The sequence below is a fragment of the Temnothorax longispinosus genome, unplaced genomic scaffold (assembly GCF_030848805.1).
Source record: "Temnothorax longispinosus isolate EJ_2023e unplaced genomic scaffold, Tlon_JGU_v1 HiC_scaffold_16, whole genome shotgun sequence".
NCBI lineage: Eukaryota > Metazoa > Arthropoda > Insecta > Hymenoptera > Formicidae > Temnothorax > Temnothorax longispinosus.
Genome location: NW_027269970.1, coordinates 342,306 through 355,833, shown reverse-complemented (window position 1 = coordinate 355,833; position 13,528 = coordinate 342,306). Strand labels below are relative to the sequence as shown.

Here is a 13,528-nt window from a genome sequence, read left to right as displayed (position 1 = left end):
TATCGTTGCAATATCGTGTCATAATTTCGATACTCACCTTCTCGGTACATATGGGTCAAACCGAGTGGCGACCGTTTGATAGGCAAATCTGGCTGAAATCTCACATTTTCGTGTGATCCACGTACCCGGAGAGTGACGTCCGGTCACAACCTATCGTCGCTGTGACGAACATTACAACCAACCGTGACAGCGAACGCACATCGACGGTCCCGCTCCGATGATTAAAGATTGCGGCGAATGTCAACGAAACAAACATTAGCTTTTGCGACGTGAACATTTTTTTTATTTTTTTCTAGCAGTGAGCAAGAAGAAATGACGCTTGACAATAATCGCTCGTGGTTACCGGACTATGAAAGTGATGAAAGCGATGACTTTCCATACTATTGCGACCGTTTTTACTATGGCGACCATTCAATAGATGATATCGCCAATGCTTTGCGTGATGAAGATCGAGGACGAAAATCGACGGATGTGCAACGAATATCACTGGTGCAGTTTGTTCGCAATCGCGAACTCGGGATACGCGGAACCGATAAACGCATCGTTAGACAAGGAGTTGTTATCAATACCGATAAGTATCCTTATGACTGGAAGTCTAACATAAGACGGAAAATATACATACAGGTGCGGAACGAGGTAAAAGAATATGAAGCTCGTCTAGTTCGTGATGATCCTTTATACATTAAACTGTTTAAACATGACTTTAAGTCGCAGTATGAGGAGTATCGCTATTGGGCGACTACAGTTATTCGTGAGATAGAAAGACACTTAGTCGATCTGCTAGTTCAAATTCACACAGGCACTGGGAAGTGCGTTAAAGTGGTGGCGAGGTACAATCTGCGTCTGCAACACTATTACCGTTCCGTCGACAATAAGGTGCAAAGAACTCTTAAACGTGAACTTATCGATTGTGATAATTGGTACTGTGATGTCCCTTTCTTCAGTCTTTATAAATTTATGTTGGAACACTATAACATTCAGTATACCTATCGACATTGTCTAGCGTGTCATCGATGCGTGTGCAAGTGCCCCTTCGAAGAGTGTGACGTAATCGACAAGTCTACATTATGGAATGTGTGTCGAATTCGTGGTGATGAACAACCTGAATCTGATGAACAACCTGAATCTGAATAAATAAAACATGGAGCAATTCGAGCAAACCGAACGCGATCTGTTGGAGCTGTCCGACCAAGTAACTACCTTGGGTGAATATTTCACATGGACGCTGCAATGCGCGGAATTCGTCGAGCAGCTCGAGACACGAGCTCGAGACTTTCGCAGTAGTGCCAAACGTCCGCTCTCGATCGGGCAGAGGCAATCGTTGGTTGCCAGAATAGCGCGACTCGAGGGTGTGAAGTCGCGATTGGAAAGACAATTTATCCATAGCGGTGGTGATTATGCGAACGCCGGTAACAGTGACGACACGCGCGCGGCAGAACTCGTATGGCGAGAAATTAATGCCGCGTTCAAAACGCGAATAATGACCGGTGCGGTAATTAATATAGACCATATAGAGCCGCGACAATTTTTGGAAGACGCCCGCAGCGTAGTGTTCAAGCGAGTGCGAGACATTATAAAAAAACATAACTATGTCAAAGTGAACACCGCGTTCAACGGGGAGTTTATGGCGGGTGATAAACGTGACAATAAGAGTATATGTACAAATAACATAGAACTCTGTCGTACATCGCACTTGCGCGATTGGTACGAGCGGCACGTTATCGAGCCCACATTAGCGAAATTCGAGGAGTTCCAGGAACGCGACAGTGGGTGGGCGTTGACTCGAATCCTTAATTTGACGGTGAGCGTCAACAAGTACAATCCTTTGCGCGCGGGGTGTCACTTAGAATTGCCTAAAGACATTAAAGTGAAGAACGCGATGATCAATGTGCTGTCTATGGACAATGCGTGTTTTGCATGGTCAGTGGTCGCCGCCTTACATCCAACTGAAAGACATTCAGAACGGGAATCTTCATACCCGCATTATTCAACGGTACTGAATGTACGAGACATTGAGTTCCCAATGACGTTGAGTCAAATTAAAAAATTCGAACGACTCAACAATATATCCGTCAATGTCTATACCATCAAGGGAAAGAAGACTTCAAACGTTCTTCCAATACGGCTTACCGACCGCACGAGTGTTAAAAAACATGTGAATCTGCTGTACGTGCAGGATCCGCGAGACAACAATGTTGGACATTTCGCGTGGATTAAGCATCTATCCCGTCTCGTGAGCTCACAATTGAGCAAGCATCATGGTCAGAAGTACATTTGTGATCGGTAAGTACTTATACTTTTTAATAATATATATATATATATATCATTTTTATATTTTATGTATAAAATTTATATTTATGATTTTTTTTGCAGATGTCTTCACTACTTTAGTTCGAGCGACAAGTTGCAGTCTCACACTGTGGACTGCCGAAAGGTAAACGACTGCGCTATCAAACTACCGAGTGAGGACAACAAGTGGCTGTGCTTCAAGAACCACAGCAGGAAAGAGCGACTTCCCTTCGTGGTATACGCCGATCTGGAGTGTGTGCTGCAGAAGACACAACCGGAGACGGAACACGCGTCATACGCCTATCAACATCATCGGGTATGTAGTATAGCATACTACGTACAGTGCTCGTACGATGAAACGTTATCAGCGTATCGATTTCGTCGCGATAATGACTGCGTCGCGTGGTTCGTCGAGGAACTCAAAGGATTGGCGCATCGCGTAAAGAACATATTGTCCGACATTGTATGCATGGTAGACCTAACGCGAGACGAGTGGGAGACATTTCACAGCGCGGCGCAATGTCACATATGTGAAAAACCGTTCGCGCCAAATGATAATCGTGTACGCGATCATTGCCACTTAACTGGGCGTTACAGAGGTCCAGCACACTCGACGTGCAATCTGAATTATAAGGATTCTCACTTCATCCCAGTTGTTGGGGATTCCCCCCATTTTTTGTCATGTAAAATTATATCTAACCGTTATATGTACTGCGATATACGTTTCGTTCGCTTCTCACGCGAAATGCTCGATTAGTTCGGCACCGCCGGAAGGAGCCGATCCGCGCCGAAGGCGAGCGCGCGTCAGCATCCCCACGCGGCTCGCCCGACCGCCGGCCTCCCTTCCAACAAACCCGCCGCGCCGCGGTATATAAGCCGGCGCTCCGACAGGAGCCGACACTTCGTCTTAGCTCCAGCTCTCTGCTGCCTTCGACGACGCCTACCCTATCCAACCTCCCAGGGAACACGCAAAACGAGGTCCGGCGTTCCGAGTCTCTACTAAGAGTTCTTAGAGTGTTCCCGAACTCCATCAAACTCACTCCCGACGGCCATGGTCCAGCGAGGTCGAGCGTACTCAGCCTCGTAACGAGAGTTCTCGTAGCCATCGCCCCGGGCGTTCGCACTTCCAAGCCATACCGATCGCGTTTCCGCCCGCGTGCAAAGGCAATACAACGGACCGCGCCAAGGAGTATAGAGTAGGAGAAAACCGCGTTTCGAGAAAATCGCAATTTATGTGAAACCGCGCCGCAAAACGACAATCATAGCGCGCCGAGTGCATTCACACTGAATGTTCTGTACATCTCGCGTTTCGTCAGTTTTGTTTTACTATATCGAATAAAGCATATATAAATCAATTGCTGTCTTTTGGGCCTTCCACTCAACTTCCAAACAAGCAATCGAGTCCGCGGGTAACTGAAACCCCCCGGTCGTCTCATAGTTAAAGGGCTGAACGAAGCCATTCGTAATTATCTCGCGTTCTCGCGGAACGGATTCGGCGATTCGTTCGGCGCGTTTATTGCGCGCCCGAACACCAGTAATATTCCACAATCTGTCGGGCTATGACGCGCATTTCATTATCAAGGAGATAGCTGCCGCGTTCGAAGGCAAGATTGATGTACTGCCTATAACAAAGGAAAAGTACATCTCATTTACTAAACACGTGAAAAACACCACGGAAAGATCAGATTCGCGAAACGATATAAAATTAAGATTCATCGACTCGTACAAATTTCTGAGCGCGAGTCTCGCAAAATTGGCATCCTTCCTAGATAATGATAAATTAAAAATTATACGTTCAAAATTTTCCGCGTTATCCGACGACGATTTCAAATTATTAACGCGAAAAGGTATCTTTCCATACGAATACGTGGACAGCGTCGAAAAGCTGGAGGATACGTGTTTACCGCCGCGCGATTCATTTTACAGTTCCTTGACCGGTGACACCGTATCCGAGAGCGATTACGCGCACGCCGCGAACGTATGGCAGCGATTCTCCGTTCGAACCCTGGGCGAATACAGCGATCTGTACCTGAAAACCGATGTCTTGCTGTTGGCCGACGTGTTTGAAAATTTCCGCGACAGCTGCGTCGCGAGTTACGGACTTGATCCCGCGTACTATTACACTTTACCAGGCTTTACGTGGGACGCCATGCTGAAACATACATGTGTCAATTTCGAACTGCTGACCGACATTGACATGGTTATGTTTATCGAACGTGGTATTCGCGGTGGTCTGAGTCAATGTTCCGGCAGATACGCGCAGGCCAACAACAAGTACATGCAGTCGTACGATTCATCGAAACCATCGTCGTACCTAATGTACTTCGATGTCAACAACTTGTACGGCTGGGCGATGTGTAAACCACTGCCCTACGCGGAGTTTCGATGGGTCGAAGACGTTTCGAATTTCGACTTTAGCGCGATCGCTTTGGATTCGCCTACGGGCTATATTCTCGAGGTCGATCTCGAGTATCCGCAGGATAAACACGACGCGCACATTGACCTACCGTTCTGTCCGACGCGCGATAAACCGCCCGGCAAACGGCAGGACAAACTTCTCGCCACGCTGCACGATAAGAAGCGTTATGTTATTCATTATCGCAATTTGCAGCAGTGCACGAGCCATGGCCTTCACGTCACTAAAATACATCGCGTATTGCAATTCGCTCAATCTGAGTGGCTCCGCGCTTACATCGAACTCAATACAAAATTTAGAACATTGGCCAAAAATGAGTTCGAAAAAAATTTATATAAATTAATAAATAACGCAGTTTTCGGGAAAACGATGGAAAATGTTCGCAACCACGTCGATGTAAAATTATTGACGAAGTGGGACGGACAATACGACGCGGAGGCAATGATCGCGCGACCGAATTTCCACAGCAGGAGCGTGTTTTCGGAAAATCTGATAGCTGTCAAACTGCGCAAACTCGAGGTGAAATTCGACAAACTGAACTACGTCGGCATGTGCATCTTCGACTTGTCAAAGGTGTGATACCTATACCTATACGAATACCTATACAAATACCTATACGAATTTCACCACGAGTACATGTCTCCCCTGTACCGCGACTCGTGTAGAATTATGTATACCGACACGGACAGTTTGATTTATCATATCAAGTGCGACGATGCGTATAAGAACATGAAACATGATATAGTCAGGTTCGACACGAGTGACTACGCGGTAGATAACGCTTACAGTATGCCTCTCGTCAATAAAAAAGTGCCGGGCCTGATGAAGGACGAAAACAACGGGGCCATTATGACTGAATTCGTTGGACTTAGAGCAAAAATGTACGCCTTGCGAGTCGATGGCAAAAAAGACTGTAAAAAAGCGAAAGGTGTTAAAGGCAACGTCATCGCGCGTACCATCGCGTTCGACGACTACACGCGGTGTCTGAACGATGAGATCGAAATGACTCGACCGCAGTCGTGCATACGATCGAAAATGCACGAAATGTACACTATTTGCGAGACGAAAATCGCTCTGAGTCCGTAAGACGATAAGCGATATATCGTGCCGGATTCGACCGATACGTTGCCGTGGGGACATTATCGCATACCTTTATCATAGTAGTTATCATAATAAGGAACAGTGAAGATTCATGTATGTATGTAATATAATGTATGTATGCATGTATGTATGTAATGTATGCAATACATGTAATAAAATGTATGTACGTATGTACATATGAATGTATGTACGTATGTACATATGAATGTATGTACATATAAATATATATGTATGTAATGTATGTATGAATGTATGTATATATGTACGTATATGTATAATGGAAGGAATATTATAATCAAGCATACTTTTATATTTTATATTATAAACATTTATTCAATAAAAAAAATTTTTATACAATATTTTTATTTATTACTTCCCTAAACATTTTGTTCCTAAAGTACGGCATGTCGTTCTGAGTAAACGTAATTTTTTTATTTGCACAGACATACTCGGCAAACATGCAAGAGAATACACCACAATCGCTGCCGTTCGTCTGTTGCGGAATGTTCATGGCGGAATAAAATTCCCAATCACTCATATCATAAGATTGTTTCTTTTTATCAAGACTCTCATCTTGTAAATATAGTTTTAGCGTAGTCAGACATTGCGAATTATCACCGCCCATACTGTCGTAATAAACAATCGTTTTATCGCGGAAATCTACTATTGACATACACCAGTGAACGTTCAGATGTATAGGGATAATAATAAGATCCTGCGCAAATATGTCCACCTTCCTGGTCCATCGCTTCAGAGACGAGTGACCGCTCGACAGAAGTTTCGGGTAAAAGAACGTGTTCATCACGTGAACTTTCGGATACTTGTTCCAAGATGTACCTCTGGCGATCAGCAAATTCATATAAAAATTAATAACTTCGTCGTTGAGCCAATTTAAGCCGACCATCGTGTGAAGATCCTTTTGCGTGAGCTTCAGCCCGAAACCTTCCACAACCACCGCCATACTGTGGAAACTCTTGGCAAAAAAAAGTATGGTGTTATAAAATTATGGTGTCACAAAAAATATGTCACATCACATTTCAATAATTTCAAATAATAATAATTTGCACATTTACCAGATGAATTGCTGCACAGATGAATCGCTGCACATAGATTGTTAACTGTTTCGATCCCTCCACACAGATTTTAACTGTTTCGATCGCTGCACACAGATTTTAAATGTCTCAATCAATGCACAGATGTATCACCGAGGTGTTTAAGCTCTCAAATCATACTACTGTGGCTTGATGCATCCCTCATTATATACCCTTTGCTTTCTCTCTCGCTCCAACTGAATCTTGATCAATTTTTTTTATCTGTTTTGCATTTCTTCCTTTGTCTCACGTACTGCGTCGTAAAAAAATAGTATGAAATAGATACGTCTACGCAATAACACCCCTTTTTTTTCAAGAAAAAAAAATGTGTTTATGGCACCACGATGAACACGAAACTCACAATAGTAGATAACGTATTATATTAGAAAGGATATTAATAAAGATATCGTATATATTTCAAACATTTTATATGTTGCATACGTCTTACATATTTTTATACATTGGATATTTTGTATTTAATATTTTTTTACATAGTTTATTTTTTCATATGTTTTAAAAAATACAATCTGCACGAATTAAATAACATTGTTCTTGTGTATCCAAGAGTTGTGCAATCCATCGAATCCCAGCCATTTCACGTAAACCTCGTCGCCCCTTCTGCGCAGTACTTTCTCCACGAGATACACGTCAGGATAAGTCGCGCGATGCAACTCGTACTCGTAGAACGCTCCAGCGACGGATTTTCCACGATAGTCCTCGAATAGATAGGTTACGGGATTGGTACGCTGCACTTTAACGATCTTAAACACCTCGGTGGTCCAATTCGGCGTGTAACCCTTCTCGAAAATTGTCTTGTATTTGCTGACGCGTACCGAGTCGCCCGCTTTAAACTTTGCCGGGCCCGCGATCTTTATCGCGCTGTACACCGTACCCAAGAGTCTTTCGGCGATCGCGGGGGTAACGTCGACGGGTCGCATGCCGATCGTTCGATGCTTGCTCGCGTTGTAATCCGACACGAGTCGCGGCAAGGCGTCGACCTACTTGTAATTTCCATTGAGCGTAAACATCTTTCACATATTGTTTTTTAACGTGCAATTGAATCGCTTGACAACCGATGCCTTCATCACCGAATACGTGGAATAATGATTGATGTCGTGTTTTCTCACGAGACGTTGCACGTCGGTGTTGTAAAATTCCTTCCCCATGTCGGTTTGTAGATTACTAGGGCACCTCTCGCTATCTCGAATTATCTCAGCGATAGCGTCAGCTGTCTCGCTGCTACCTTTACCCTTGAGCGGCACGGCCCACGCATACTTGCTCAACACATCGATGACGGTAAGTATGTAGTGGTAGCCTCCGTTGAAACGTGAGTACGGGCGCATCTCAACGATATCAGCTTGCCACAGATCGTCGTACCCTCGCACTATGACGTGTCTGCGGGGAAAATTTCTTCTCGCCGGTGCGTGCAATTCGTCCACCAACCGTCGCTTTTCGATATTTTTATCCACATCGGTCGATTTTAACGGTCTCATGTTTCGTTGTCGCCGTTTCTGCTTCTAGTGCATCGTTCGTAGCAGTTTCTGAACAGTTCGTAACCGCTTCTGAACCATTCGTGAATCGTTCGACAGCCGGTCGACAATCGTTCCTGAATCGTTCGTTGTCGTTCATCGTCGTCATTTAACTGCTTCTTACCACTCATCGTCGTCGTCGTCGACGTTCTTTAGCCGTTTGTAGCCTTTCCTGTTTCCGCGTAGTTCGCAGCTGTTTCTAAACCGCTCGTAATAGTTTCTGAGCTGTTTTTGAACCGTTCGACAACCGTCCGACAATCGTTCTTGAACCGTTAGACAGCCGTCCGACAACCGTTCTCGAGTCGTTCGTTGCTGTTCGCCGCCGTCGTTAATTAACCGTTGCCTCTCTTCACTCGTCGCCTTTCGATAGTCGTTTCTGCTAAACCGTTTGTCCATTGTTGTTCGTTGTCGCATCTGATTCAACGATATTCGCACGTCGAAGCTTGTTCACCGCAGCCTGTAACGCTCGCACGTCCTTCTCGAACGCGGTAAGCGGCAAAACTTCCGAAAACGTCCATGCTCAGATTTAGATGAAACTTTGTGAATAGGTTCCTTTTAGATAGAAAACACATATACTAAAAGGATTTTTTGCGACTCCAAAGTTTAGCAACTTTTTTAACATTTTCAACTTACTGCCTCCGCACATACATTTTCCACGCGAAACAAACCAAAACAGCTCTCAAGTAATGTAAACAACCATAAAATCATGCACAAAATACAAATATATTAGTTTATATACAAAACAAATAAAAAAATTATATATATGCGTGAACTATTTCGGGACTACCGCACCTCCCCCGAAAGCACGGGTGGGGTGTGCGTGAACCTCGGTTCGCGTGGAAAGTGTATGCGTGAACTATTTCGGGACTACTGCACCTCCGCCGAAAGCACGGGGGGGGTGTGCGTGAACCTAACCTCGGTTCGCGTGGACAGTGTATGCGTGGAGGCAGTAGGTTCCGCCCCCCTGCGGGGGGCTCCACTTTCTTCGGTAAAGCAGAGTATACAGCAGAGTATATAAATTAATATATTTGTACTTTGTGTATGATTTTATAGTTGTTTACATTACTTGAGAGCTGTTTTGGTTTGTTTCGCGTGGAAAATGTATGTGCGGAGACAGTAAGTTAAAAATGTTAAAAAAGTTGCTAAACTTTGGAGTCGCAAAAAATCCTTTTGGTATATGTCTTTTCTATCTAAAAGGAACCTATTCACGTTTCACGTTAAAAGGAACACATTCAAGTTTCACCTAAATCTGAGCATGGACGTTTTCGGAAGTACAGCCCGGTAAGCTTCTCGTCTAACTCTTTCCGTTGATCTGTCAAACTTTTAACGCACTGATCCACGTATAGTTTGTTAACCGCGTCACCGTCAGTCTCAGGTTGCGCTACGCGACGAATCTTGTGCGACCTTGCGTCAAAGTCCGTGGCGGTGCAACACAGAGCGTTGTCGCGCACGAAATTTCTCACTAATCCGCTCCACCGATAATGATAGGAAATGGCATTCGTTGCGTCTTTGCGTTGCTCGAACAATCCAAATTTATTGATCGGCATTTCGACATCGATTGAACGGATCGCTGTCGCGCCGTTTAATTTATAATAAGCCCGGCTTCGCGAAGTTCCTCGATGATCGACATGATCTCGTTGTCGTGGGCATTGTTGCCAGCTTGACGCGAAGCGTCGAGCAATCGCAGACGATCCACCAGCTCGTTGGGGTCGTCCCAATGCACGTAGTCAATCTTATTGTCGGTTAGCGTCATCGCGCGAAGTGTGAATAATCCTTTTCCGGATTTTTTCTTCTTGGATTCGGTCGACATCAACGGTGCGATTACCTGTGTATACTTGTATCCCACGTTGCCCTTTAGTCGCTTGTTAGGATCGTGTTTAAATTTATGAGCACTCGTTGCCAACAGTATGCTCCTGTACTTTTGCATATCGTCCTCCGTGTAGATATCGTTATCGGGTATTTTCTTGAAGATCAACTCGTAAATACCGTGTGTGCCGGCGTATCGTACGCCGTCGATATAAATGTTATCCGCTTTGTCCACGTCAAAACGTTTATTACCAAGCATCAATTCATTATTGCCGAGATAAACGCCGTACGCTATGTCCATCGTTGGATAAGCGCCCAAAACAGACGCGATGTAAATTCGGCTCAGTGGACCCAAGTGATCTTCCAACGATTCTATAAACCATTGTCGACCCTCCGACGTTTTCAACCGTTTATGAACGGTTTTCCTGATCGAGTCGTCCGTGGTTTCGAAAACATTCGCGGTTTCAAGAAATTCGGGACTTGTACGTTGCACGGTTTGCGTCGGGGTAGAGGTTATTGGTGTAGAGGTTATCGGTGTAGAGGTTATCGGTAGTACTGTCGATTGATTAGATTTACGTGGTGTCAATGAAAGATCCGACCAGGAGTCTAATCGTTTCTTTTTTCTCTTCGGTGTAGCATCCTCCTCCTCCACCCCGCGCTGTTAAACGGATAGCGGTTCGATTTTCACGTCAGCGTCGCTCTCCGTCGGCTCCTCTTTTTTCACCGCGATCAAGCTCGAGTTGTCAACGATCTTTTTCAACGGCCCGATGAGAGGTTTAAAGTGCGTGTCCAACTCAATGTCCTTCTCGATCTTACCGGTCTCCAAAGCGCGAAGTTTCTTGAGAATCGAATTACTCGTTTTCGCAATATCTTTTACGATCTTCTCGCGCTCGCGAATCGTCTCGCTCCCGTCGATCGCAGCCATCGTGGGGGGAAAAAACAAAGCAGAGTGTCGATCTTTCTCTGTAACGCTAACGTTGTTTCACCTTCGACAACGTATCGGCAACGACTGACCGCTTTTCCGGTATCGCGAACACGTTAAATCCTTTTCTGTATCGCCCGTTTCAAATTAGTGCCATCCTGTTTGAACAGGATCAGCAGATTCGCGTTGTCGCGTATCAGATGTTTCGGTATTCTCGCATACGTCTGACAAAGATAAAAGCAGTCGACGCTCGAGTGCCTGCCCATTGAGAAATACTCTCTCACAGTATCTTGCTTATCGCACGCCACGTCGTCGAAGACGAATATCGAGTTTGGACACGCGTCGCTCGGTGGAATGACGTCACTGTTATTGGAGAAGGTGTAGTAGCCGATTTCATCGATCGATGTCAATAAATTCTCCAGATATCGATATTTCGGTTGTTGCAGCGATTTCGAGTACACGTACACGTTCTCGAAACGTACACCATGCGGACTTTCCAGCAAACTTATCAGAACGTTGGTTTTACCGCAATTCGAGGGACCGCAAATGATCGCACGTATAGTAGTCAGCAGCATCGTACCGTGTCTGCGCCTATCCGCGTTGCCCTCCATCGACCGTGATCTGTCGTCGCAATTCGTCACGCGAATCGCTAACGGTTGTCGCACAAATCTCATTTTTTTCCCTCACACTTTGTACGACTGAATCGAACTTTATCGTTCGAACGTCTATTTATAGGCGAGCGGAACCGCGAATCGCTCAGTCGCACAGAGACCTTCGGACATTTGCGATTTTAGCGCCGAATGCGGCAAATGTCAACAAAAATAAAAAAACAGGTAGAGGTCTGTTTAATCGCGCGATAGGTGCACTTCCGTTCGAACTGCACATTCCCGGCTATCAGTTTTGCGGTCCGGGTACTCGTTTGCAAGAACGATTGGCTAGAGATGATCCGGGTGTAAATCCATTGGACGTGGCGTGTCGCGAGCACGACATAAACTATTTGCGTAACAAAGGCCTCACCGAGAGACACGCGGCGGACAAGATACTCGCCGAGAGAGCGCTAGAACGCGTCATCGCGAGAGATTCGGCTCTCGGAGAGAGGGCAGCCGCTACAGCCGTCTGGGCTGCCATGAAGGCTAAGACGAAGCTTGGAATGGGTTTGAAATCACGGAAAACACGAACGAGGAAAAGGTCGACGAAGAAACGGATACTTCCAACAGCGAAACGAGGCGGCGTGTTGCCAATTCTACCGTTGTTGGGAGTTCTCGGTTCTCTGGCCGGCGGAGCGGCCGGAATTACAACGGCGATGAACGCTAGCAAAGCCGCGCGGCGTCAGCTGGAAGAGACGCAACGTCACAATCGCGCCATGGAAGGTCGCGGACTTTATCTGGCTCCGTACAAATATGGACAAGGACTGTATCTCGGCCCGCACAAACGCGGGCGAGGAGTAGCGTTGAGGATAAAAAAAAACGTCAAAAAAAACGTTAAATGTACCCACGGGTATTACGACTAACGGACAATTGAGTCGACTGGCAAGGCGAATGCGCGTACCGTTCTTCAGAGGTGTTTTCATGCGTGATTCGTTACCGATCGTCGATGGCATACGTCGAAACGAGAGCGGTATCGTAAATTTGGACGATGCAGCGGGCCCCGGTACTCATTGGGTAGCGTACGCCAAAAGGGGAGATGGAGTCGTATATTTTGACAGTTTCGGCAATCTTCGACCACCGAAAGAACTGGTGCGATATTTCGGACCGAGCGTGATGAAAATTGAGTACAATCGCACGTCTCATCAGCGATACGATCAGAGCATCTGTGGACAATTATGTTTGCAATTTCTCCGAACGATCGACGACGATTGGCGCTAATTTAAAACCTGACGACGCGCCGTGTGGAGACTCAGTGTTCGTCGAACAGCTTCCGCCGACATGTCAATAACGTTCACGCTGACGGGGAAGAGCAGCATCCTCGCGGAGCACTATTTTCCCGCCGTGGATCTGAGCGACGGTGACTACGAGCTCGGGCTAACGTGTTTCGAGACTTATCACACGATTCCGAACGTGAATTCTTCGAATAATAAATTTTATTTCGACGAGGATGACACGGAAGTTACGATTTCCGAGGGATCGTACGAGATACGGGCCATACACGAGTTTTTGAAACGTGAAATTGCACGTAAACGTCCGCGACGCGTGGTTCGTTCCAACGAAGATCGTCGTACGTCGATCGTGGATATCGCGCGAGAGAAGACCGTTCGCGCGAACGGCTACGAAGACGAGGTCGCGGAATACCCGATAGTGCTCCGCGCAAATTATAATACGATGAAGACCGAGATCAAGTGCGCTTTCAGAGTGAACTTTAACAAACCGAACAACGT

The 13,528-nt window shown here is 45.8% G+C and overlaps 1 protein-coding gene across 1 annotated transcript; it reads left to right on the top strand.

The window, feature by feature from the left end:
• The first annotated feature begins 1,141 nt into the window (after positions 1-1,141).
• LOC139823706 (uncharacterized) lies at positions 1,142-2,391 on the top strand. Its single transcript, XM_071796212.1, has one exon. It carries the CDS (start codon positions 1,142-1,144, stop codon positions 2,285-2,287), a length of 1,146 nt encoding a protein of 381 aa, XP_071652313.1. The 3' UTR covers positions 2,288-2,391.
• The last annotated feature ends 11,137 nt before the right edge of the window (positions 2,392-13,528 follow it).